This window comes from Hypanus sabinus, chromosome 29 (genome assembly GCF_030144855.1).
Source record: "Hypanus sabinus isolate sHypSab1 chromosome 29, sHypSab1.hap1, whole genome shotgun sequence".
Classification (NCBI taxonomy): domain Eukaryota; kingdom Metazoa; phylum Chordata; class Chondrichthyes; order Myliobatiformes; family Dasyatidae; genus Hypanus; species Hypanus sabinus.
The window spans coordinates 33,576,144-33,599,938 of record NC_082734.1 but is presented as its reverse complement, the minus strand read 5'-3'; the positions used below and the strand labels follow the sequence as shown (position 1 = coordinate 33,599,938).

General features: G+C 51.4%; 1 protein-coding gene across 1 annotated transcript in view; it reads right to left on the bottom strand.

Annotated features, from left to right (window-relative positions):
- Positions 1-23,795, bottom strand: part of LOC132383222 (integrin alpha-X-like) — a 67,173-nt gene that overhangs the window by 23,405 nt on the left and 19,973 nt on the right. The window contains exons 11-18 of the mRNA XM_059954125.1: positions 22,415-22,535; positions 21,599-21,741; positions 20,492-20,632; positions 18,549-18,752; positions 17,940-18,070; positions 13,407-13,564; positions 8,782-8,933; positions 128-259 (exon numbers count right to left, since the gene is read on the bottom strand). Coding sequence (XP_059810108.1) covers positions 128-259; positions 8,782-8,933; positions 13,407-13,564; positions 17,940-18,070; positions 18,549-18,752; positions 20,492-20,632; positions 21,599-21,741; positions 22,415-22,535 — 1,182 coding nt within the window. The remainder of the gene's footprint in view (positions 1-127; positions 260-8,781; positions 8,934-13,406; positions 13,565-17,939; positions 18,071-18,548; positions 18,753-20,491; positions 20,633-21,598; positions 21,742-22,414; positions 22,536-23,795) is intronic.

Genomic DNA, 23,795 nt, shown 5'->3' with positions numbered 1-23,795 from the left:
CCCACAGTGAATTTGTCCAGGAGCTAGCATCTGCCCCACTGGGCTGAATGGTCTGATGACATGAATTGAACTCTCTCACATGGTGACCCTTCTCCCCCACTGACTGATATTAAACCCGAGACTGTACCTGGCCATAATGTGTGGTGTTGCATTTGTCGTTCAATATCGGCCGCAGGCCCTCGTTCTCCACCATCTTTTCCCCTTCCAAGGTGAAGTTAACCGAAATCAGAATGGGTGTGAAATAGTCATGGACACATCTCTGAGGAGTAAAGATTCAAGATAATCGATAGAAATCTTTACATTTAAGATTAGCTTTATCAGATAATTTGTCACATGAATATTAACCAGAGTGTCTGCCAGGTTTTTACCCCATCCGCCCACCACCCCACTCGGGATAGGGTTCCCCTTGTCTTCACCTACCACCCCACCAGCCTCCAGATCCAACATATAATTCTCTGTAACTTCCGCCACCTCCAAAGGGATCCCACTACCAAACACATTCTTCCCTTCCCCCCTTTCTGCATTTCGCAGAGATCGCTCCCTACGCGACTCCCTTGTCCACTTGACCCCCACCAATCTCCCTCCTGGCACTTATCCTTGTAAATAGAACAAGTGCTACACCTGCCCTTACACTTCCTCCCTCACCACCATTCAGGGCCCCAGACAGTCCTTCCAGGTGAGGTGACACTTCACCTGTGAGTCGGCTGGTGTGGTATACTGCGTCCGGTGCTCCCGGTGCGGCCTTTTATATATTGGTGAGACCCGACGCAGACTGGGAGACCATTTCACTGAACACCTACGCTCTGTCCGCCAGAGAAAGCAGGATCTCCCAGTGGCCACACATTTTAATTCCACGTCCCATTCCCATTCTGATATGTCTATCCACAGCCTCCTCTACTGTCGAGATGAATCCACACTCAGGTTGGAGGAACAACACCTTATATACTGGCTGGGTAGCCTCCAACCTGATGTCATGAACATTGACTTCTCTAACTTCCATTAATGCCTTTCTTCCCCTTCTTACCCCATCCCTGATATATTTATTTTTTCCCCCTTTTTTCTCTCTCTCTCTCTGCCCATCACTCTGCCTGTTCTCCATCTCCCTCTGGTGTTCCCCTCCTTCTTTCTTTCTCCTGAGGCCTCCCGTCCCATGATCCTTTCCCTTCTCCAGCTCGGTATCACTTTCGCCAATCACCTTTCCAGCTCTTAGCTTTATCCCACCCCCTCCGGTCTTCTCCTATCATTTCGCATTTCCCCCTCTCCCCACTACTTTCAAATCTCTTACTGTCTTTCCTTTCAGTTAGTCCTGACGAAGGGTCTCGGCCCGAAACGTTGACAGTGCTTTTCCCTATAGGTGCTGCCTAGCCTGCTGCGTTCCACCAGCATTTTGTGTGTGTTGCACAGTGAAATGTGTTGATTGCCTCAATGACCGAGGATCCTGCAAGAGTTGTCACCCTTCTGGTGCCAACATAGCACGCCACAGCTCTCTCATCTCAACCCTTTGGACTGTGGGAGGAAATCTGAGCACCCGGAAGAAAGCCACGCGGCCACACAGACAGCGTCAGGAATTGAACCGGGGTTGCTGGTGCTGTAATTGCAATCTGCAACCAGAATGCAAGGGTACAGAGAGAGAGAGAGAGAGAGAGAGAGAGAGAGAGAGAGCAGCTCGATTCACCAGGATGGCCTCACTCGGCTGGCTGCCTGCTGGCCACCTCTGGCTGGAGAATTTACGGGCACACTCAGCCTCTGTCCAGGTGACTGGCCTCACTGACTGCCGTCCAGTGGCAGTTATATAGAACAGTACAGCGCAGGAACAGGCCCTTCAGCATCGGAGGTACTGGGCTAGTAATCAAACACCGAACTAAACTAATGCCTTCTGCCTGCACGATGTCCACACCCCTCCACTCCCTGTACATCCATATACCGATCCAAGAGCCTCTTAAACACCGACCGCATCACCACCTCTGGCGGCAGTACTCCGGGCACCCACCACTCCGTTCGACACACCTCCATCAACTTTTCCCCACTCATCTGCAATACATGCCCTCTGGTATTAAGCATTTCCACCTCGGGGTAAAAGAGACCAGCTGTCTAGTCCATCTGTGCCTCTTGTAAACTTATAAACCTCTACCAGATCTCCAGTCCGCTGCTACAGACAAACAACATGTTTTTCCAATCTCTCGTTATAGCTCATTCTCTCCAATCCAGGCAGAATCCTAGTGAATCTCTTCTGCACCCTCATATCCATTCTGTAATGGGGTGAACAGAGCTGAATGCAATACTCCAGATGTGGCCTGGCCAGTTTTAAGACGCTGCAGGGTAACTTCCCGACTTTTGAACAGTGCCTCACGCCTGCTTTACCACCATATTGGACCTATGGGGCCACTGTGAGGGAGCCATGGACTCCCATGTGGACAGTGGACACACTCCCCACTATTGCCTGTAGACACTCACTCACAGAGACTCAGACTGCTGCACTCGCTCCCACACTCTCTGATTCACCTGTGACAAGCACATTGAAACATTTGGTGAAATGCATCATTTGTGGTTAACAATCAACAAAAGACAAAAGATAGGCAGTTGTGTGGTGCAGCTGAGTCCCCAAAAGGCTGGCCACAGGCTGGAGGTGAACTGGGCACCTCTGTCGGAGGTAATGTGGGCCGGTACACCAAAGCGAGATACCCAGGTTGCAAGCAGTGCCCGGGCGCAGGATTTGGAGGTGGTGTTGGTGAGCAGGATCGCCTCTGGCCATCTTATGAACCAGTCCATGATAGTGAGGAGGTGCCGCGCTCCGCACGACACTAGCAGGGGGCCCATGATATCCACATGAATGTGGTCGAAACGCCGGTGGGTGGGGTGGAACTGCTGCGGCAGGGCTTTGGTGTGCCGCTGCACCTTGGCCATCTGGCAGTGCATGCATGCTTTGGCCCATTCACTGACCTGCTTGCAGAGACCGTGCCAAACGAACCTGCTGGAGACCATCTGGACGGTTGTCCAGATGGAGGGGTGCGCTAAGTTGTGAATGAAGTTGAAAACGCGGCGCCGCCAGGCTGTCGGGATAACGGGACGGGGCTGGCCGGTGGCGACGTCACAGAGTAGGGTCCTCTACCTGGGCCCACGGGGAGGTCCTGGAGCCGCAAACCGGAGACTGCGTTTCTGTAACTCGGGATCTCCTCGTCTGCCTGCTGTGCCTCCGCCAGCGCTTCATAGTCTACCCCCTGGGACAGGGCTTGGATGTTAGGGCGGGACAGGGCGTCCGCCATGACATTGTCCTTTCCTGAGATGTGCCGGACATCCGTCGTGTATTCGGAGATGTTGGACAGATGTCGCTGTTGGTGGGACGACCAGAGGTCGGACACCTTCGTGAACGTAAGCGGCTTGTGGTCCGTGAACGCGGTGAAGGGCCTACCTTCTAAGAAGTACCTGAAATGCCGGATTGCCAGGTATAGTTCCCGGTCGAAAGCACTGTACTTGAGCTTGGGCGGCCGCAGGTGTTTGCTGAAAAACGCCAGGGGTTGCCAGCGACCCTCGATGAGTTGTTCCAGCACTCCACTGACTGCCGTGTTAGATGCATCCACTGTGAGGGCGGTAGGGGCGTCCGTTCTGGGGTGCACTAGCATCGCAGCGTTTGCCGAGGCTTCTTTGGTTTTAACGAAAGCGGCTGCGGACTCTTTGTCCCAGGTAATGTCCTTGCCCTTACCCGATATCAGGGCGAACAGGGGGCACATGGTTTGGGCTGCTGAAAGGAGGAAGTGGTGGTAGAAATTTACCATACCTACGAATTCCTGAAGGCCTTTGATTGTGTTGGGTCGGGGGAAATGGCGGACCGCGTCTACCTTGGCAGGCAGAGGGGTTGCCCCGTCTTTAGTAATCCTGTAGCCCAAGAAGTCGATTGTGTCGAGCCCGAACTGGCATTTGGCCGGGTTGATTGTTAGGCCGCATTCACTCAGTCGGGCGTAGAGTTGACGGAGGTGGGACAGATGCTCCTGACGACTACTGCGGGCTATGAGGATGTCGTCCAAATAGATGAAAGCGAAGTCCAGGTCACGTCCCACTGCGTCCATTAACCGCTGGAACGTCTGTGCGGCATTCTTCAGGCCGAACGGCATGCAGAGGAACTCGAAAAGGCCAAACGGGGTGATGAGTGCTGTTTTGGGGACGTCATCTGGATGCATCAGGATTTGATGGTATCCCCGGACGAGGTCTACCTTGGAGAAGATCCGCGCGCCGTGCAGGTTTGCTGGAAAGTCCTGAATGTGCAGCACAGGGTAGCGGTCCAGTGTTGTAGCCTCATTCGGCCTGCGGTAGTCTCCACATGGTCTCCAGCCCCTTGTTGCTTTGGGCACCATGTGCAGGGGGGAGGCCCATGGGCTGTCGGACCGCCGGATGATCCCCAATTCCTCTATCCTCTTGAACTCCTCCTTCGCCAGTCGGAGCTTGTCCAGGGGGAAGCCTTCGAGCACGGGCGTGGAGGGGTGGTCCCTGGGTCGGGATGTGGTGCTGTACACCGTGTCTGGGCATGGCTGCCATGAACTGTGGTGCCGGAGCCAATGGGAAATCATTGTCGGACAGCGTGATGGAGTCTAGGTGTAGGGCTGGCAACTGGGCTTCACCCAGGGAGAACGTTTGAAAGGTCTCGGCGTGTACCAGTCTCTTACTTGGCAGGTCGACCAGTAGGCTGTGAGCTCGCAAAAAATCCACTCCCAGGAGCGGTTGGGCTATGGCAGCCAGTGTGAAGTCCCACATGAACTGGCTGGAGCCGAACTGTAGCCGCACCGTACGGGTGCTGTAGGTCCCTACTGTGCTGCCGTTTGCAGCCCTCAGCGTGGGACCCAGTTCTCTGTTGCGGGTGTCGTAACTCGTCAGAGGTAAGACACTGATCTCGGCACCAGTGTCGACCAAAAAGCGGCGTGTCGACCGCTTGTCCCAGACATACAGGAAGCTATCTCGATGGCCAGCCGCCGTAGCCATCAGCAGCAGCTGGCCCTGGCATTTCCCGGGAACTTGCAGGGCGGGCTACAACGGTGGGCTTCTGCGCCCCACCGCTGGTGGTAGAAGCACCATTGTCCGTTGGTCTCCTCACCCCTGCCTCTGGGGTTAGTGGGCTCTGCAGCCGGGCCTGGTCAGGTTTGCTGCTGGGAGCGTGGCCTGGTAATCTGTGCGACGGACGCCCCACTCACCTTCTTGGCGTTCCACAGCACGTCCGCCCGGGCCGCCACCTTCCGGGGGTTGCTGAAATCCGCGTCGGACGGCAGCAGGCGTATGTCCTCGGGCAGCGGCTCTAGGAACACCTGCTCAAACATGAGGCAGGGCTTGTGTCCTCCAGCCAGGGACAACATCTCGTTCATCAAAGCTGATGGCAGCTTGTCCCCCAAACCATCCAGGTGCAGTAAGCCGCGAGAGTCCGAAAGTCCTCATGAGCAAGGCTTTGAATTCCGTGTATTTGCCGTCCTCCGGGGGTGACTGTATGAACTCCTCAACCTGTCTCCTGGTCAAGGGAGCTCACCACGTAGTAGTAACGTGTGGCATCCGAGGTTATCTGCCGAATGTGGAATTGGGCTTCTGCTTGCTGGAACCATAGGTGAGGTCGCAGTGTCCAGAAGCTTGGCAGTTTTAACGAAACTGCATGAACAGATACGGCGTCGTTCATCTCCAGTCCAAATATCGTTTGGGCCGACGGGATCACCAATTGTAGTGGTGTGCTACACGCAGCGCTGAAATAATGACACGTAGTTGGTGAGCTGCAGTTGCAAAAGATGTTTATTCGAACTTCGCGGCCTCGCTTTAAAGTCTTCCTGTTCCCGCCCTCCCCGGGCGGGAATGCTGAAGGGGGTGCGTATTCACAGTTCCGTACCGCACGCGGGCTTTTCCCCTTGCTGGTTTGGCGCCCTCTTTGGGGCCGGCCTCAATGCCGGCGCGCGCCACTTTCTGAGCCGGTTCGGGTGCACGGGGAAGTGGGTCGCTACAGTATTCTGACTTCAAATTTGACCTACCAAAATGAACCACCTCACACTTATCTGGGTTGAACTCCATCTGCCACTTCTCAGCCCAGTTTTGCATCCTATTAGTATCCCGCTGTAACCTCTGACAGCCCTCCACACTATCCACAACACCCCCAACCTTTGTGTCATCAGCAAATTTACTAACCCATCCTTCCACTTCCTCACCCAGGTCATTTATAAAAATCTCAAAGAAGAGGGGTCCCAGAACAGATACCTGAAGAACATCACTGGTCACCGACTGCCATGCAGAATACGAACCATCTACAACCAGCTGTGGGCCTTCTGTGGGCAAGTCAATTCTGGATCCATAAATCAAGGTCTCCTTGGATCACATGCCTCCTTACTTTCTGAATGAGCCTTGCGTGGGGAACCTTATCAAATGCCTTACTGAAACCCATATACACTACATCCACTGCTCTACCTTCCTCAATGTGATTTGTTACATCCTCAAAGAATTCAATGAGGCTCATAAGCACGACCTGCCCTTTGTCAAAGCCATGCTGACTATCCCCAATCAAATTAGGTCTCTCCATACATTCATAAATCCTGCCTCTCAAGTTCTTCTCCAACAACCTGACCACCACTGAAGTAAGACTCTCTGGTCTATAATTTCCTGGGTTATCTCTATTCCCTCTTTTGAACAAGGGCACAACATTTGCAACTCTCCAATCCTCTGGTACTTCTCTCATCCCCATTGATGATGCAAAGGTCACCACCAGAGGCTCAGCAATCTCCTCCCCACAGTAGCCTAGGGTATATCTCATCCAGTCATGGCGACTTATCTAACAATGGTTTTCAAAAGCTCCAGTATATCCTCTTTCTTAATGTCTATAAGCTGGTGTTTCAGTCCACTGTGAGTCATCCCTAAAATCGCCAAGGTCCTTTTCCCTGGTGAATACTGAAGCAAAGTATTCATTAAGTTGCTCCACTACCTCCTCTGACTCCATGCATATGTTTCCACTATCGTTCCTAATTGGTCCTATTCTCACACCGCTCATCCTCTTGCTCTTCACAGACTTGTACAATGCCTCGGGGATTTCCTTAATCCTGCCCACCAGCCTTTTCATGGCCTCTTCTGGCTCTCCTAATTTCATTCTTAAAATCCTTTCTAGCAATCTTGCAATTTTCTAAAACTCTATCAGTGCCTAATTTCTTGAACCTTTCATAAGCTTTTCTTTTCTTCTTAACATCTTTTGTACACCATGGTTATCTTACACTACCATCTTTCCCTGCCTCAATGGAACATACTTATGCAAAATTCCATGCAAGTGTTCCTTAAGCATTTGCCACATTTCTGTTGTGCATTTCCCTGAGAGCATCTGTCCTCAATGTATGTTCTCAAGTTCCTGCCTAATAGCATCATATTTCCCCCTTTCCCAATTAAATATTTCCCCGTATCATCTGTTCCTATCCCTCTCCAGTGCTATGGTAAAGGAGATAGAGTTGTGATTACTATCTCCAAAATGCTCTCCCACTGAGAGATCTGACACCTGACCAGGTTCATTTCCCAATACCAGATCAAGTGCAAACCACACATTCCAAGACAACACAGCACGTCCACAATGTACCTGAAATTTATGCAAAAGGAAATAGAAATTATATTAGTTGGAAGAAAATGAAAAGAATACTGAAATCTCCTAATAAGATCGGGAACGGATGCCCCCTTCACTCTGTCATTTTATCAATGAGAAAGATTGAAAAGTCGCCACATTTGCACATTCTGTTCAGATGCAGGAATGATTAAATGAGTCAGTGTACACAGGTGTAGATTATTTCATTGTGATCAGAAATATTTCAAATGACTTTGAAATAAAGAAATTACGTGCGCGCACACACACACACAAACACACACACTCGCTCTCCATTTCCCTCTCACACACACACCAGTCTCGCAATCTCACTCACTCTCTCACATGCTCAAAATCTCTCTACCTTACACACACTCCCTCTCATACTGACATATTAACACACTCATGCTTCCTCACATGTGTGTACACACACTCTCACACAGAGTCTTTCCTGCACACACTCTCAGCCTCACGCTCACATCTCACACACACACACACACACAGAATGCAGGAATCTCTCTCTCTCCTCCCCCCCCCCCCAATTCCTCTCTCTCTCTCTCTCTCTCTCACACACACACATATTGCAGGAAACCCCTCTTATCTCTCACACACACACACACACCGCCAGAAACTCTCTAACACACACACAGAATGCAGGAATCTCTCTCTCTCTCTCTCTCTCTCTCACATTGCAGGAAACCCCTCTTATCTCTAACACACACACACACACACACACAGAGTCTCTCTCTATCACTCTCACACACACACACACACACACACACACAGTCTCTCTCTATCCCTCTCTCTCACACAGTCTCTCTCTATCCCTCTCTCTCTCACACACATACGCACACACACACACACACGTATAGAGTCTCTCTCTATCCCTCTCTCTCACACACACACACAGTCTCTCTCTATCCCTCTCTCTCACACACACACACACAGTCTCTCTCTATCCCTCTCTCTCACACACACACACACACACAGAGTCTCTCTCTATCCCTCTCACACACACAGTCTCTCTCTATCCCTCTCTCTCACACACACACACAGTCTCTCTCTATCCCTCTCTCTCTCACACACACACACACACAGAGTCTCTCTCTATCCTTCTCACACACACAGTCTCTCTCTATCCCTCTCTCTCACACACACACACACACACACACACAATTTGGGTGTTTCCCAAAGAAATACTGTTCTCTCACCGGGAGTAGAAGCTTGAATGGCAGACATTTCCCCCAGCCCCACACCTGGACGCTCCCATCTAGCCTTCTGGCAGACGTCTCGAAGACAGCCCTGGCGGTCTGCTGCTGGGGGTCCAGCCGCAGTGTGTAGTTGATAGTGCCTCTGGGATCACCTGGTGGGGACATAAGGGGAAGTCAAGGCATCAGCCTCAGTCCATCCACAGATCTCCCCTTCCACCATCAACATCGAAGGGAAGGGCAGTGGTGAAAGGGGCACAGGGAGGGGGACGGGGCAGTGAGTGGGGGAGGTAAGGTGAGGAGGGAGTGCCATGCCGTGGGATGGTGAGGGGAGGCAAGGAGAGAGGAATGGTAAAAAAGGAGGGGTGGAGAGGAGGGTAAGAGGGAACCCACACAAAAATTATCACTCGATGTCAGTGAAACTAACGAGCTGCTGAGTGACTCCAGGGAGAGGAAGGAGGTGAATGTGTGCCCGTCTACACTGGGGGGTCAGCGGTGCACAGAGTCAGCAGCTTTAAATCCCAGCTGAGCTGCCCTGGACCCAGCTCACTGATACAATCACACGGGAGATTTGCCAGTGTCTTTACTTCCCCAGGAACTGACCTTTTCCCATGTGTGACACCCGTCTATAGTCAGGAGTTGACGAAACTCTCCCCACTTCCTCCCATCCTACCATCAAGGACTGTTCACTGCTTCCCTTTCTTTTGTCATTTCTTTTATTGAAGTTCATCATTAAACATTTCCATAAGATGTATTTCAGACATTGTACATATATATCATATATATCACAGATCTCCACAAAGTATTTATCTGAGGTATACACTTATAGAAGAGTGGAAAGAAAAAAATAAGCAAAAGGGAAGAACTATGTACAAGTAGGGAGTGATCTTTTGTTTACAACAGATTCATTGATTTGTGAGAATAAAATCAGGCCTATGAGGCATTATGTAGTTAAACCATTTTTCCCAGTATGAATCAAATTGTTCCAATTTGGATATTCTCTTACGCTTGATTGGATTTAATAGCCTATTGACATTAAAAGATCGATCTACTCCCTGAACAAATAAGAACCAAGAAACGCAGATAATAACAAAAATGGCAACGAAAGTGTGATTCCAAGGCTGAGGTCTCTACTAGATGACCCTGCGTTGAGCTAGAGGAAATGTCCAGCTGTGAGGGATAACCCCTCCTACTTGTGAGTTGAGGACCCCCAATGCAGTATTCATAAAAGTCAGTGAACAAATCCATTACACAGAAAAGATTTCCCTGTGTACTCCTCCTATATATACACATATACACACACATACATTACATATATATATTCTCATTTTGGTGGGGAAAAAGGAGTAAGTGAGCGAATAATGAATAACAACTAAGTAATATAAAATCCACATTATAATAAGTATTTCTCGAGATAGGTATATCACCGTCTACTTTTGCTTCCATTTAGCCTCTCAACATTTTTAAAGTTAGCCAAACCTTATGGCTCTTCTGAAGGGGGTGAGGACTGTCTTTGGGAAACTCCCGGTCTCTTCCTGATATATTTCTCTCGGCCTCCTCCCGTCTCCTGCTTTCTCGAATCTCGCACTATTTCCCAAGTGGAGCGGGATATTTCCTTAGACAGGCTTTCCCTTGTTTTGGTCATGCTGATGGGCAACCCTCTGACCTTCATGTCTGTAGTCACCTCTTCCACTGTCTGGTACAACCACGTCCGTTGTCATAAAACACTCGAATTTTAGCAGGGTACGGAGTTTGAAATTTAATCTTATTTTGCTTTAGTACTCGCTTTACTTCAGAGTATTCTTTGCATTTCTACAGGACCGCGGTGGTCAAAATATATTAATTTATCGTTGAAAAACACTCTCTTCTTACCTCAGGCCCTTCGTATAATCTCCGCCTTGCTGCTGTACTGAAGGAATTTAATTATTATTGAGCTTGGCTTTCTATACTGGGCAGGTTTTGGGACTAATGCGTGGTGGGCTCCTTCGACTTCCAGCTTCATAGCCGAGGGAATATCCAGCGCGTCCCGCAGTAACTTTCTGACAAACTCTATCATAGACGAGCCCTCCGCCCCTTCGGGAACGTTGTAGATTCTGATATTTTTCCACCATGATCTTCCCTCCAGGTCAAGCAGTTTACCTTCTTGGTGATGTATTATTTTTATTGTCTTACTCAGTATCCGTTCCACATTTTGAACGCGATCTTCCACCTTTTCACAATGCAAGTCTCTGCCACCTCTATTTTTTTGATCGACGCTGGTGAGCTCTGCCTGAATATCACGGAGCTGCTGCTTTATTTCTTTCTGGACCTCCCTCATCTCTTTCAGCATTTCGAACATATTTGCTGCTTCCTCTGAACGAGGCCCGGCGGCCGCCTCGCTCGCACGCGGTCGGGTCGGAGAGCCGCTCGCTGCACTCCTCTCGGACGCAGGCTCCGCAGGGTCGCTTTTTTTATTTCCATTCTTTTTCCCCATTCTTGCCCCTCTTTTCAGTTCAAATATTTTTTGAAAAATATTATATTTGATGGGATAACAGGGCTTAATACGCATTTTATCGGAGCAGCTAGTTCTCAACGACGGCGTCACTGGAACCCCGCTCGCTGCTTCCCTGACAACAAACCAAGCGTCATCAGTGATCTAAAGGCTCTTGTCAACAACAAAATGAGGCCTTTAGATCAGGAGATGGAGGAATTGACACCTGTGCAGAGGGAGCTGAATGAGAAGATCAAGGTGGCTAAAGAGGAATACAGGAGAGTTGGAGAACTGGCTTGGGCAGGGTAGCACACGGGAGGTGTGGAGAGGCACAAAGAACATCTCTGGCTTCAATCAGCCTGGCTGTAGAACCTCAGAATTCAGCCGTGAATGGGCTAATGAGTTAAACCAATTCTTCAACAGGTTTGACAATTGCCCTCCTGTTCACACCCCCCTCAGCACACCAGTCCAGCTGCCGAGGCACCCAATGCTCCCTCAGCAATGCCTCCCCTCCTCCTTCCTACCCCCTCCAATTCAACACATGGATGTACAGAGGCTACCACATTCTACATTCCCCTCCTTGTCCTGCACCTACCATCCACAGCTCCACATACCAACTGCTATTGTCCCAATCTTCACCTCTCCCAGCCCCACCTTCCACCAATTTCACAGCCGACACAGACTGAGCAGGTGAGAAGGGCTCTGGGAAACTCTGACACAGCAAAGCAAAGCAGCGGTGTGAACCCCAGGGTGCTGGGCAGCCGTGTGGACTTCTCCAGTGCATTTCCAATCTCAGTCTCAGCCGGGAAAGGGTCCCGGCTGTGAGGAAAACACCATGTGTGGTCCCAGTACCCAAGAAAGGTCAATGTAAAGTTTTAAATGACTTCTGTCCAGTGGCCCTGACCTCACAAATCACGAAGACCCCATTGAGGCTGGTCCTGGCTCACCTCCGACCCCTGCAGTTTGGAGTCGACGATGCTGTCATCACCTGCAGAACAGAGTCTACTCCCATTGGATAAGCAGGGCAGCACAGCGAGGATCATGTCTTTTCAGTTCTGAAGTGCCTTCCCACACAGCCCTCACTGCTGGGGGAAAGCTCTGTTCAATTCAGGTTGGCACTTCCGTTGTATCCTGGATAATGGACAACAGTTTGTGTAACTTCAGAGCTGTGTGGCTATAAGAAGAACTGGGGCCCCACAGGGGACTGCATTGGCTCCCTTCCTGTTTACCCTGTATACCTTGGACTTTAGATAGAACACTGAATCGTGTCATCTGCAGAAATTCTCTGATGACTCAGCAATAGTTGGGTGTACAAAGGGAGGACAGGAGGGTGAATTATAGGGCCCTGGTGGAGGACTTTGTCAAATGGTGCAAGCTGAATCATCCGCGGCTCAGTCTCAGTAAGACAAAGGAGATGGTGGCCTGCACTGCTCCGTTACTATTGATGGTGAGGACATGGACGTGGTGAGGACCTACAGGTACCTGGGGGTCCACCTGGATGACAGACTTGAGTGGAGCACGAACTCAGAGGCTGTGTACAAGAAGGGCCGGAGTCACCTCTACCTCCTGAGGAGACTGAGGTCCTTCGGAGTGTGCAGGCCTCCCCTTCACATGTCCTACCAGTCTGTTGTCACCAGTACAATCTTCTGTGCGGTGGTGTGCTGGGGCAATGCCATCAACACGGGTGATGCCAACAGGCTTGTTAAACTGATTAGAAAGGCTGGCTCTGTTATAGGAGTCACACTGGACACACTGGGGGCTGTGACAGAACAAAGGACCCTACGGAAAATCCCGGCAATTCTGGGCAATGTTTCTCACTGTCTGCACGTCACCTTGGCTGAACAGAGGAGCACATTATAGACTAAGACAACTGCGTTGCTCCAAAGAGCACTAAATAAGGTCATTCTTACCCGCGGCCATTAGGCTCGATAATGAGTCAACCTATAGCCGGGGAAGTGATGACCCCCCCCCCACCGTCAGACTGTCTGTGGAGACTTCCTTTTTATTCTTTCTACTTCTGTTTTAATATTTTTATCTGTGCACTCGTGATGCTGCTGTGACTGGGATCAATAAAACATCTATCTACTTCTTCCCCATCTACAGCTGGGGAGCGTGACAGGACAACCCCGCAGATCGAGAGTTTGATCCCAGTACTCACCCACACTGCCAGCGGTGACTCTGGTCAGGTTGAAGCAGAGGCTGCTGTTAATTGTTGGTCCTGAGCTGAAGTAGTGCATCGAGCAGGCGTAGAGAGATGAGGGGATTCGCTGGGGGCTGGAAGTGAACCAAGGAACCACGTCCAATACTGGGCGGGAGCTGGCAGGAGTAGTGAGAGAGTGAGGGAGAGAGAGAGAGGGAGGGGAGAGAGGGAGGGGAGAGAGGGAGGGGAGAGAGGGAGGGGAGAGAGGGAGGGGAGAGAGGGAGGGGAGAGAGGGAGGGGAGAGAGGGAGGGGAGGGGGAGAGAGAGGGAGGGGATGGGGAGGGAGGGGAGGGGATGGGGAGGGGGGGGATGGGGAGAGGGGGGAGGGGATGGGGAGAGGGAGGGGATGGGGAGAGGGAGGGGATGGGGAGAGGGAGGGGATGGGGAGAGGGAGGGGATGGGGAGAGGGAGGGGATGGGGAGAGGGAGGGGATGGTGAGGAGGGAGGAGCAGGGTGGGAGAGAAGGGGGTGTGGGAAAGGGGGGGGTTATGTGTCAACAAGAGTGGAGATGATGGAGAGGATGGGGGTCAACAGGGTGTGGGGACCAAGGGTGGGGGTGGAGGTGGAGGGAGGGGTGGAAGTGAAGCGAGGGGTAGGGGTGTGGGAGTTGCAGGTGGGGTAAGAGAGCAGAGAAAGAAGGGGGTGTGGGGAGGAAACAAAAAGAGAAATCTGTGAATGAGCTTCCAGTAAAGCTCCTGTGGACATTGTGTGTGTGTCGCACGCTGGCCTTCATCAGTCGGGGCGCTCAGTACAGGAGTCGGGATGTTAGGTTGCAGTTGTACAAGACGTAGGTATGGCGCACTTGGAGAACTATGTTTGGTTTTGATCGGCCTGCTATGGGAAAGATGCTATTAAACTAGAATGATTGGTTTACAAGGATGCTGCCTACACTTGAGGGACTGAGTTATGAAGAGAGATTGGGACTTTATTCCTTGAAGCAAGGAGACCGAGGGGTGACCTTATAGGGATGTATAAATCCATGAAGAGCTGAGATAGAGAGAATGAGCACAGTCTTTTCCCTGAGATTGGGGAAATCAAGAACCAGAGGACACAGGTTTAAGGAGAGAACCTCTCCACCGTCTGTTCTGGAGCTCTGGTTCCCACCCCCCTGAACTAGATCTGCAGGGGAGTGGGAACCAGGGGGTCAGAACAGATAAAGGAGTGGTTGTGGAGACAGATGTTGCAAGCCTGCAGACAAGGTCAGGAATCAGGTTGAGCGTGCTGGGATTAACGCTCTGAGCTGGGTCTGTTTATGACAAGGTCAGGAATCAGGTTGAGCGTGCTGGGATTAACGCTCTGAGCTGGGTCTGTTTATGACAAGGTCAGGAATCAGGTTGAGCGTGCTGGGATTAACGCTCTGAGCTGGGTCTGTTTCAGTGTAAGGAGTATCGCAGGAGAGCCAGATGAGCTCAGGGAAGGATCAGCACGTGGAATTATGACATTGTGGCCGTTAGTGGGACTTGGTTGCAGGAAGGGCAGGACTGGCAGCTCAATGTTCCATTGCTCCATGGTTTTCGATGCGATAGAGTGGGAGGAATTGAAGGGGGAGGGTTGGCATTACTAATCGGGAAAATGTCACAGCAGTGCTCAGTCAGGACAGACTAGAGAAATCATCTGGGGAAGCTTTATGGAATTAAGGAATAAGAAAGGTATGACCAAGTTACTGGGAATATATTACAGACCACCCAGAATTCAGAGGAGCAGGTTTGAGATCGTAGACTTTTACAATAAACATAAGATTGTGATGGTAGGCGATTTTAAACTTTCCACATATTGACAGGGTCTCCCATACTGTAACAGGGCTGGATGAGGAAGGAACATTTCCTTAATCAGTACATTGAAGTCCCAAGTAGAGAGAGTGCAATACTGGATCTCCTATTAGGAAATGAGACAGGACAGGTGACAGAAGTTTGTGCAGGGAAACACTGCATCCTGTGATCATAATGCCATTAGCTTCAAGGTAATTATGGAAAAAGATAAGTCTGCTTCTCGAGCTGAGATACTAAATTGGAGAAAGGCCAATTTGATGGTATCAGAAAGGACCTGGCAAGTGTGGATTGGGACAGGCTGTTTTCTGGCAAAGGTGTATTTGGTAAGTGGGAGGCCTTCAAAAGTGAAACTTTGAGAGTACAAAGCTTGTATGTGCCTGTCAGAGTAAAAGGTAAAGATAACAGGTGTAGGGAACCCTAGTTTTCAGAGATTTTGAGGCCCCAGTCAGAAAAAGAAGAAATTGCAGAGCGGGAATAGGCAGGCAGGAACAAATGAGCTACTTAAGGTGTACAAGAAATGCAAGAGAACACTTGGGAAGGAAATCAGGTGGGCTTAAAGAAGACACGACCTTGCTCTAGTAGACAAGGTGAAGGAGAATTCTAAGGGCCTCTACAGATATGTGCAAAGCAAAAGGATTGCAATGGACAAAACTGGAAGATCTGGCACGGGAGGTTGGTCAAGAAGGTTCATTTACTGAGTGTTCACGATGAAGTAGTACATTGGATTAGGCATCGGCTTTGTGGGAGAAGCCAGAGAGTATAAGTAGAGGGTTGCCTCTCTGACTAGAGAAGTGCTGTAGGGATCGGTGCTGGGTCTGTAGTTGTTTGTCATCTATATCAGTGATCTGGATGATAATGTGATTAACTGGATCAGCAAGTTTGCAGATGACGCCAAGGTTAGTGGTGCAGTGGACGGTGTGGAAGGTTATCAAAGCTTTCAGAGGGATCAGCTGGTGAAATCGGCTGAAAAATGGCAGATCTAAAGTACATGCTCGGTACAGCATTGTGGGCCGAAGGGCCTGCATTGTGCTGTAGGCTTTCTATCTCTCCATGAATTTAATGCAGACACATGTGAGGTGTTGCACTTTGGGAGGACCAACAGGGTAAGTCTAACACGGTGAGTGGTAGGGCACCGAGGAGTGCGGTGGAACAGGGGGATCTGGGACCACAAGTCCATAATTCTTTAAAAGTGGCATTACAGGTACAGTAGACAGGGTCGTAAAGAAAGCTTTTGGCTCATTGGCTTTCATAAATCAAAGTATTGAGTACAGGAGATGGGATGTTATGTTGAAGCTGTATAAAGGCTGATTTATACTTCTGTGTAAGCTCTACGCCATAGCCTATGGTGTTGTGAGCATTTATACCTGTGCGTTGGGTGTGTCTGCGTCGCTCTGCAATTCACCGCCAAAACACTAGTTGGCGGTGGGGTTTCTGTGCCACTGTGTTGAGTTTCCTTGTGTACTTCAAACAATGGCGACTGAGCACATCATGTTGGAGTTGGAGCTGATAAATGTTGAACAAGGGTTACTTTTACTGAAATTACTGCAATGCAAAAAAGAGCGAAGACGTTGGAGGAGATGGTGTGTACGACCTTTGAACAGATTGAGGCAGAAGGAGGGAGAATTTCTGTGCTTGTCTGGCCACTGAGAGACATGGACGAGGAAATGCATTTCAAATATTTTCGGATGTTGACAGGTAGATTCAAGCAACGGGAAGTGCGATGCTACCAAGCAGACCAATCTTAGTTGTTGCTGTCTGTGTCGCCGCAACGTGTCGTTACATGTTTGGGGAGGTGTGCGTCAGGCTACAGCGTAGGGTACGCGGCTACGCCGTACCTAAGGCACAGATTCGAAGCAAAAGTATAAATTGGCCTTAAGACGTTGGTGAGGCCTAATTTGGAATAGTGAGTACAGTTCTGGTTACCTACCTACAAGAAAGATGCAAGGAAGGTTAAAATAGTGCAGAGAAAATTTACAAAGATGTTGCCAGGACTTGGTGCCTGAAGTTATAGGGGCAGGTTGAATAGGTCAGGACTTTATTCCCTGAAGCGTAGAAGATTGAGAGGAGATTTGACAGAGGTGTACAAAATTATCTGGGTTTAAATAGGGTAAATGCAAGCACTTTTTTAACCAATATTGGGTGAGACAAAGAACTAGAGGTCATGGGTTAAGGGAGAAAGATTAAAAAATATTAAGGGGAACGTGAGGGGAGCTTCTTCACTCGGAGGGTGGTGAGAGTGTGGAACGAGCTGCCAGTGTAAGCGCTGGATGTGGGTTCATTTTCAACATCTGGAAGTAATTTGGACAGGTACATGGATGGCAGGGGTATGGAGGGCTCTGGTCCTGGTGCAGGTCAACGGGACTAGGCAGATTTATGGTTTGGCACAGACTAGATGGACTGAAGGGCCTTTTTCTGTCCTCAAGTTTTCTGAGTCATGAGATGGGAGAGACTTAAGAGGAACTTGAGGGGCAAGGTGTCCACTGACAGGGTGGTCTGTTTCCTGCCAGGGGAAATGGTTGAGGCAGGGCCATTAACGTTTTAACGAAAACTTGAACAGGTACACGGATAGGAAAGATTTAGACAGGAATACGGGCCAAACTCAGGAATCTCAGTCAGCATGAACCAGATGGGCCGAAGGGTCCTTGCTGTGTAACTCCAGATCTGGTGTGTTCCTGGGAATTACAGTGAATTGTTTGGAAATGTAATGGAGTGCGACCCCTACCGGAACACAGCAACGGCTCCCTCACTCCCGACAACGAGATCTGTCAGGCCGTCATCTGTGACATCCATGCGCCCACTGACTGATGTTCCAAAGTATTTCAGTGTCGGAGAGACCTTCGATCCCAACAACCTCTGCCAGAGAGACAAGGAGAATCAGTCATTACAAACACCCTCCCTGTTCCCATCACCGCCTCCCCTCCTTACGTTCCTCCACACCTCTGTGACCCATTCCCAGTCTCGGTGAACCCGTTTCTCCCCTTCACCCCTCTCAGTCTCCATCACCACCTTCCCCAACGCTCCTCCACACCTTTGTGACCCGCTCCCGGTCTCCATGGTCCCTTTCCACCCCTTCAGCTCTCCCCATCTCCATCACATTCTCAACTTCCCTTTGCCACTCCGTCTCCATGAAATGCACCCCTTCATGCCCTTCCTTCCTCTCTCACCCAACTACTTTCCCCTACACTCCTCCCCATCTCAGTCACCTCCTCCATCCTTGTGAACTTCCCCATCACTCTCACCCACTCCCACCCTTACCACACCCTGTCTCCATCACCCTCCCTGTGGTCACAACACTCCCCAACCATTCCCCATCTCTGTGAACACCTCCCACCTGGCTGTACTCTGATCGGATTCCGGATTTCATTCCTTGGAAGATGTAGACACAACCTCCCATGTCATCTTCCAGGGGAGCCCCCACCGCTAGATCAGACAATCCATCTCCATTCAGGTCTTGCAGGGGGGCAAGAGCTGAGCCGAACCGCCCCAGGCTCCCGCCCCTTGCTCCCCACAGGCTGGAGGAGCAGGAGAAGATTCCCTGAGTGGGTGGGAGAGACAAGATTCATTGGCAATGAATAGACAGGGGTCAGATCTCACTGGGAGTCTAGACTGGGGTCAGATCTCACTGGGAGTCTAGACAGGAGGATTGAATGGGCAGAGGTCGGTCCATTGGGAGTGTGGATGGTGGGAATGAATGGTCAGGTCCCATTGGGAGTGTGAACAGTGGGAATGAATAGGCAAGGTCAGATCCAATTGGGAGTGTGTATGGTGGGATTGAATAGGAAGGGGTGGGTTTCCATTGGGAGTGAAGGGGACGTGGTGGGGTCCCATTGGGAGCGTGGATGGTGGGAGTGAAAGGGAAGTGGTGGAGTCCCGTAGGGAGAGTGGATCGTGGGATTCATTGGCAGTGAATAGACAGGGGTCAGATCCCATTGGAAGTCTAGACAGGAAGATTGAATGGGTAGAGGTGCGTTTCATTTGGGGTTCCGTTGTGAGTGTGGAGGGTGGGAATGAATAGGTAGGGATGGGGTCATATTGGGCGTGTGGACGGTGGAAGTGAACGGGAAGGGATTGATCCCATTGGGAGTGTGGACGGAGGAGTGAATGGGTAGGGATGAGATCCTGTTGGGTGTGTGGAGGGTGGAGTGAATGGGTAGGGGTTGGTCCCGTTGGGAGTGTGGACGGTGGAATAAATGCATAAGGAGAGGGTCCCGTTGGGAATGTGGATGGTGGAAGTGAACGGGAAGGGATTGATCTCATTGGGGGTGTGGACATTGGGAGTTAATGGGTGGGGATGGGGTCCCATTGTAAGTGTAGATGGTGGGAGTGAACGGGTAGGGATGGGATCCCATTGGGAGTGTGGACAGTGGAGTGAATGGGTAGGGATGAGATCCCGTAGGGAGTGTGGACGGTGGAGTGAATGGGTAGGGATGGGATCCCGTTGGGAGTGTGGATGGTGGAGTGAATGAGTAGGGGTGAGGTCCCATTGGGAGTGTGGATAGTGGAGTGAATGGGTAGGATTGGGATCCCATTGGGAGTGTGGATGGTGGGAGTGAATGGGTAGGGATGAGATCACGTTGGGAGTGTAGACGGTGGAGTGAATGGGTAGGGATGAGATCCCATTGGGAGTGTGGATGGTGGAGTGAATGGGTAGGGTTAGGGTCCAATTGGGAATGTGGACAGTGGAGTGAATGGGTAGGGATGGATGGGTAGGGGTTGATCTCACTGGGGGTGTGGACATTGGGAGTTAATGGGTGGGGATGGGGTCCCATTGTAAGTGTGGAAGGTGGCAGTGAATGGGTAGGGGTGAGGTCCCGTTGGGAGTGTGGATGGTGGGAGTGAATGAGTAGGGATGAGATCATGTTGGGAGTGTGGCTGGTGCAGTGAATGGGTAGGGATGAGATCCCGTTGGGAGTGTGGACAGTGGAGTGAATGGGTAGGGATGAGATCCCATTGTAAGTGTGGATTGTGGGAGTGAATGGGTAGGGATGAGATCACATTGGGAGTGTGGACGGTGGAGTGAATGGGTAGGGGTGAGATCCCATTGGGAGTGTGGATGGTGGAGTGAACGGGTAGGGATGGGACCCCGTTGGTAATGTGGACGGTGGAGTGAATGGGTAGGGATGGGATCCCGTTGGTAATGTGGACGGTGGAGTGAATGGGTAGGGATGGGATCCCGTTGGGAGTGTGGATGGTGGAGTGAACGGGTAGGGATGGGATCCCGTTGGGAGTGTGGACGGAGGAGTGAATGGGGTACAGATGGTGGTAGTCCTGTACCTCTGGGGACATGGAACAGACTTCAACCTTGCCACCTTGATCTCTCTCATGGAACATCGGGACACCGATGAGCAAAAGGTCACTCTCTCCGTCTCTCTCAAGATCCATAACACACAACTCCGCCCCAAAGTACGATCCAATCTGCAAAGCATCAGTTGCCAGGTGAATTAGGATGGTAACTGGGAACTCCATGAATTCCCCAACCTGTCACCTCTCTGGCTCTGAAGAACACAGGTCACCACATGCCCCCGTACCACTTCCCCCCTCCCCATGGCATCACCCCTCCCTCAGGAAAACATATCACACCACCACCCCACCCACCCCTTTATCACAGTCGGGTCTTCCCCACGAGCTGGCGCCACGGGAGCCCACCCCTCCCCCACGAGGCGGTGCCACAGGAGCCCAACCCTCCCCCACACTGTGGTGCCACAGGAGCCCACCACTCCCCTGCACACCGGTGCCACAGGAACCCACCCCTCCCCCACACACCGGTGACACAGGAGCCCACCCCTCCCCCACACACCGGTGCCACAGGAGCCCACCCCTCCCCCACGAGGCGGCGCCACAGGAGCCCACCCCTCCCCCACACACCGGTGCCACAGGAGCCCACCCCTCCCCCACGAGGCGGCGCCACAGGAGCCCACCCCTCCCCCACACACCGGTGCCACAGGAGCCCACCCCTCCCCCACGAGGCAGTGCTACAGGAGCCCACTCCTTCCCATGAGGCGGCGCCACAGTAGCCCACCCCTCCCCCATGAGGCGGTGCCACAGGAGCCCACCCCTCCCCCATGAGGCGGCGCCACAGGAGCCCACCCCTCCCCCATGAGGCGGTGCCACAGGAGCCCACCCCTCCCCCACGAGGCGGTGCCACAGGAGCCCACCCCTCCCCCATGAGGCGGCGCCACAGGAGCCCACCCCTCCCCCACGAGGCGGCACCACAGGAGCCCACCCCTCCCCCATGAGGCGGTGCCACAGGAGCCCACCCCTCCCCCTCGAGGCGGTGCCACAGGAGCCCACCCCTCCCCCACGAGGCGGTGAAAGGGCAATACCACATGACAATAAATGGTCCCACCATATTTCCCACGGTGCAGCCCTCCTCATTCCTACCTGTTCCCCCGGGATGTGCTGGCTGACTTGCCACAGGGCAGATTCATTCCGGAATATCACCACCTCCCCTCTGTGTTGATATCTCGGAGCACCTGCGATGTAATATGTCTTTGCTGCACGAGTGGCGAGTTGTACAGAGTAACCTGTAAAATCAACGTAGTGAGAGACAGGACAGTGTGGCGGGAGATTCACTCTGTGTCTGACCCTGGGAGTGTGTGATGGGACAGTGAGGAGGGAGATTCACTCTGTGTCTGACCCCGGGAGTGTGTGATGGGACAGTGAGGAGGGAGATTCACTCTGTGTCTGACCCCGGGTGGTGTGTGATTGGACGGTGTGGAGGGAGATTCACTTTGTGTCTGACCCCGGGAGTGTGTGATGGGATGGTGTGGAGGGAGATTCACTCTGTGTCTGACCCCGGGAGTGTGTGATGGGACGGTGAGGAGGGAGATTCACTCTGTGTCTGACCCCGGGAGTGTGTGATGGGACAGTGTGGAGGGAGATTCACTCTGTGTCTGACCCTGGGTGGTGTGTGATGGGATGGTGTGGAGGGAGATTCACTCTGTGTCTGACCCCGGGAGTGTGTGATGGGACGGTGTGGAGGGAGATTCACTCTGTGTCTGACCCTGGGAGTGTGTGATGGGATGGTGTGGAGGGAGATTCACTCTGTGTCTGACCCCGGGAGTGTGTGATGGGACGGTGTGGAGGGAGTTTCACCCTGTGTCTGACCCCGGGAGTGTGTGATGGGACGGTGTGGAGGGAGTTTCACCCTATGCCTGACCCTTGGTGTCTGTGATGAGAACGTGCAGAGGGACTCACCTAAGTAACTACTCTGGAAGTCACCGCTGGATTCGTTCAGGAAAGTCTCATTCTGTCCATTGTAGAGTAGTATACCTCCACTCCATCCATACGAACCCACACTTCCCAACACAGCCCCATCCTGCAAAACAATCATGTACGGTTCCAGTATTAATAAACCCCTGGACCCCTCCCCAGAGGGCCGTACATAGTTGCTGTCTTGGTATCACCGTGAACAATTCCCATCTCCATATCCCCCTAGGTCAGAACTACACTGGGAGCACCATGTATCCTTCTTGTCTCAATAGACAATAGACAATAGGTGCAGAAGTAGACCATTCGGCCCCTCAAGTCTGCACCGCCATTCTGAGATCATGGCTGATCATTCACTATCAATACCCAGTCCCTGCCTTGTCCCCATATCCCTTGATTCCCCTATCCATCAGATATCTATCTAGCTCCTCCTTGAAAGCATCCAGAGAATTGGCCTCCGCTGTCTTCTGAGGCAGTGCATTCCACACCTCCACAACTCTCTGGGAGAAGAAGCTCTTCCTCAACTCTGTTTTAAATAACTGACCTCTTATTCTCAATCCATGCCCTCTGGTACTGGACTCTCCCAACATCTGGAACATATTTCCTGCCTCAATCCTATCAAATCCTTTAATTATCTTAAACGTTTCAATCAGATCCCCTCTCAATCTCCTCAATTCCAGCGTGTACAAGCCCAATCTCTCCAATCTCTCTGCGTAAGACAGCCCTGCCATCCCAGGAATCAACCTAGTGAATCTACGCTGCACTTCAATTGCCAGAATGTCCTTCCTTAAACCTGGAGACCAAAACTGTACACAATATTCCAGGTGTGGTCTCACCAGGGCCCTGTACAAATGCAAAAGGACATCCTTGCTCTTGTACTCAATTCTCCTTGTAACAAAGGCCAACATTCCATTTGCCCTCTTCACTGCCTGTTGCACTTGCTCATTCACCTTCATTGACTGGTGAACTAGGACTCTGAGGTCTCGTTGCATTTCTCCCTTACCTAACTCTACACCGTTCAGACAATACTCTGCCCTCTTGTTCCTGCTTCCAAAGTGGATAACTTCACATTTATTCACATTGAATGACATCTGCCAAGTATCTGCCCACTCACCCAGCCTATCCAAGTCTCCCTGTATTCTCCTAAAGTCCTCTTCACATGTCACACTGCCACCCAGTTTAGTATCGTCAGCAAACTTGCTGATATAGTTATCAATGCCCTCATCTAAATCGTTGACGTAAATCGTAAAGAGCTGTGGTCCCAATACAGAGCCCTGTAGTACCCCACTCATCACCTCCAGCCAGTCCGAGAAACACCCATTCACTGCTACCCTTTGCTTTCTATCTGCCAACCAGTTTTCTATCCCTG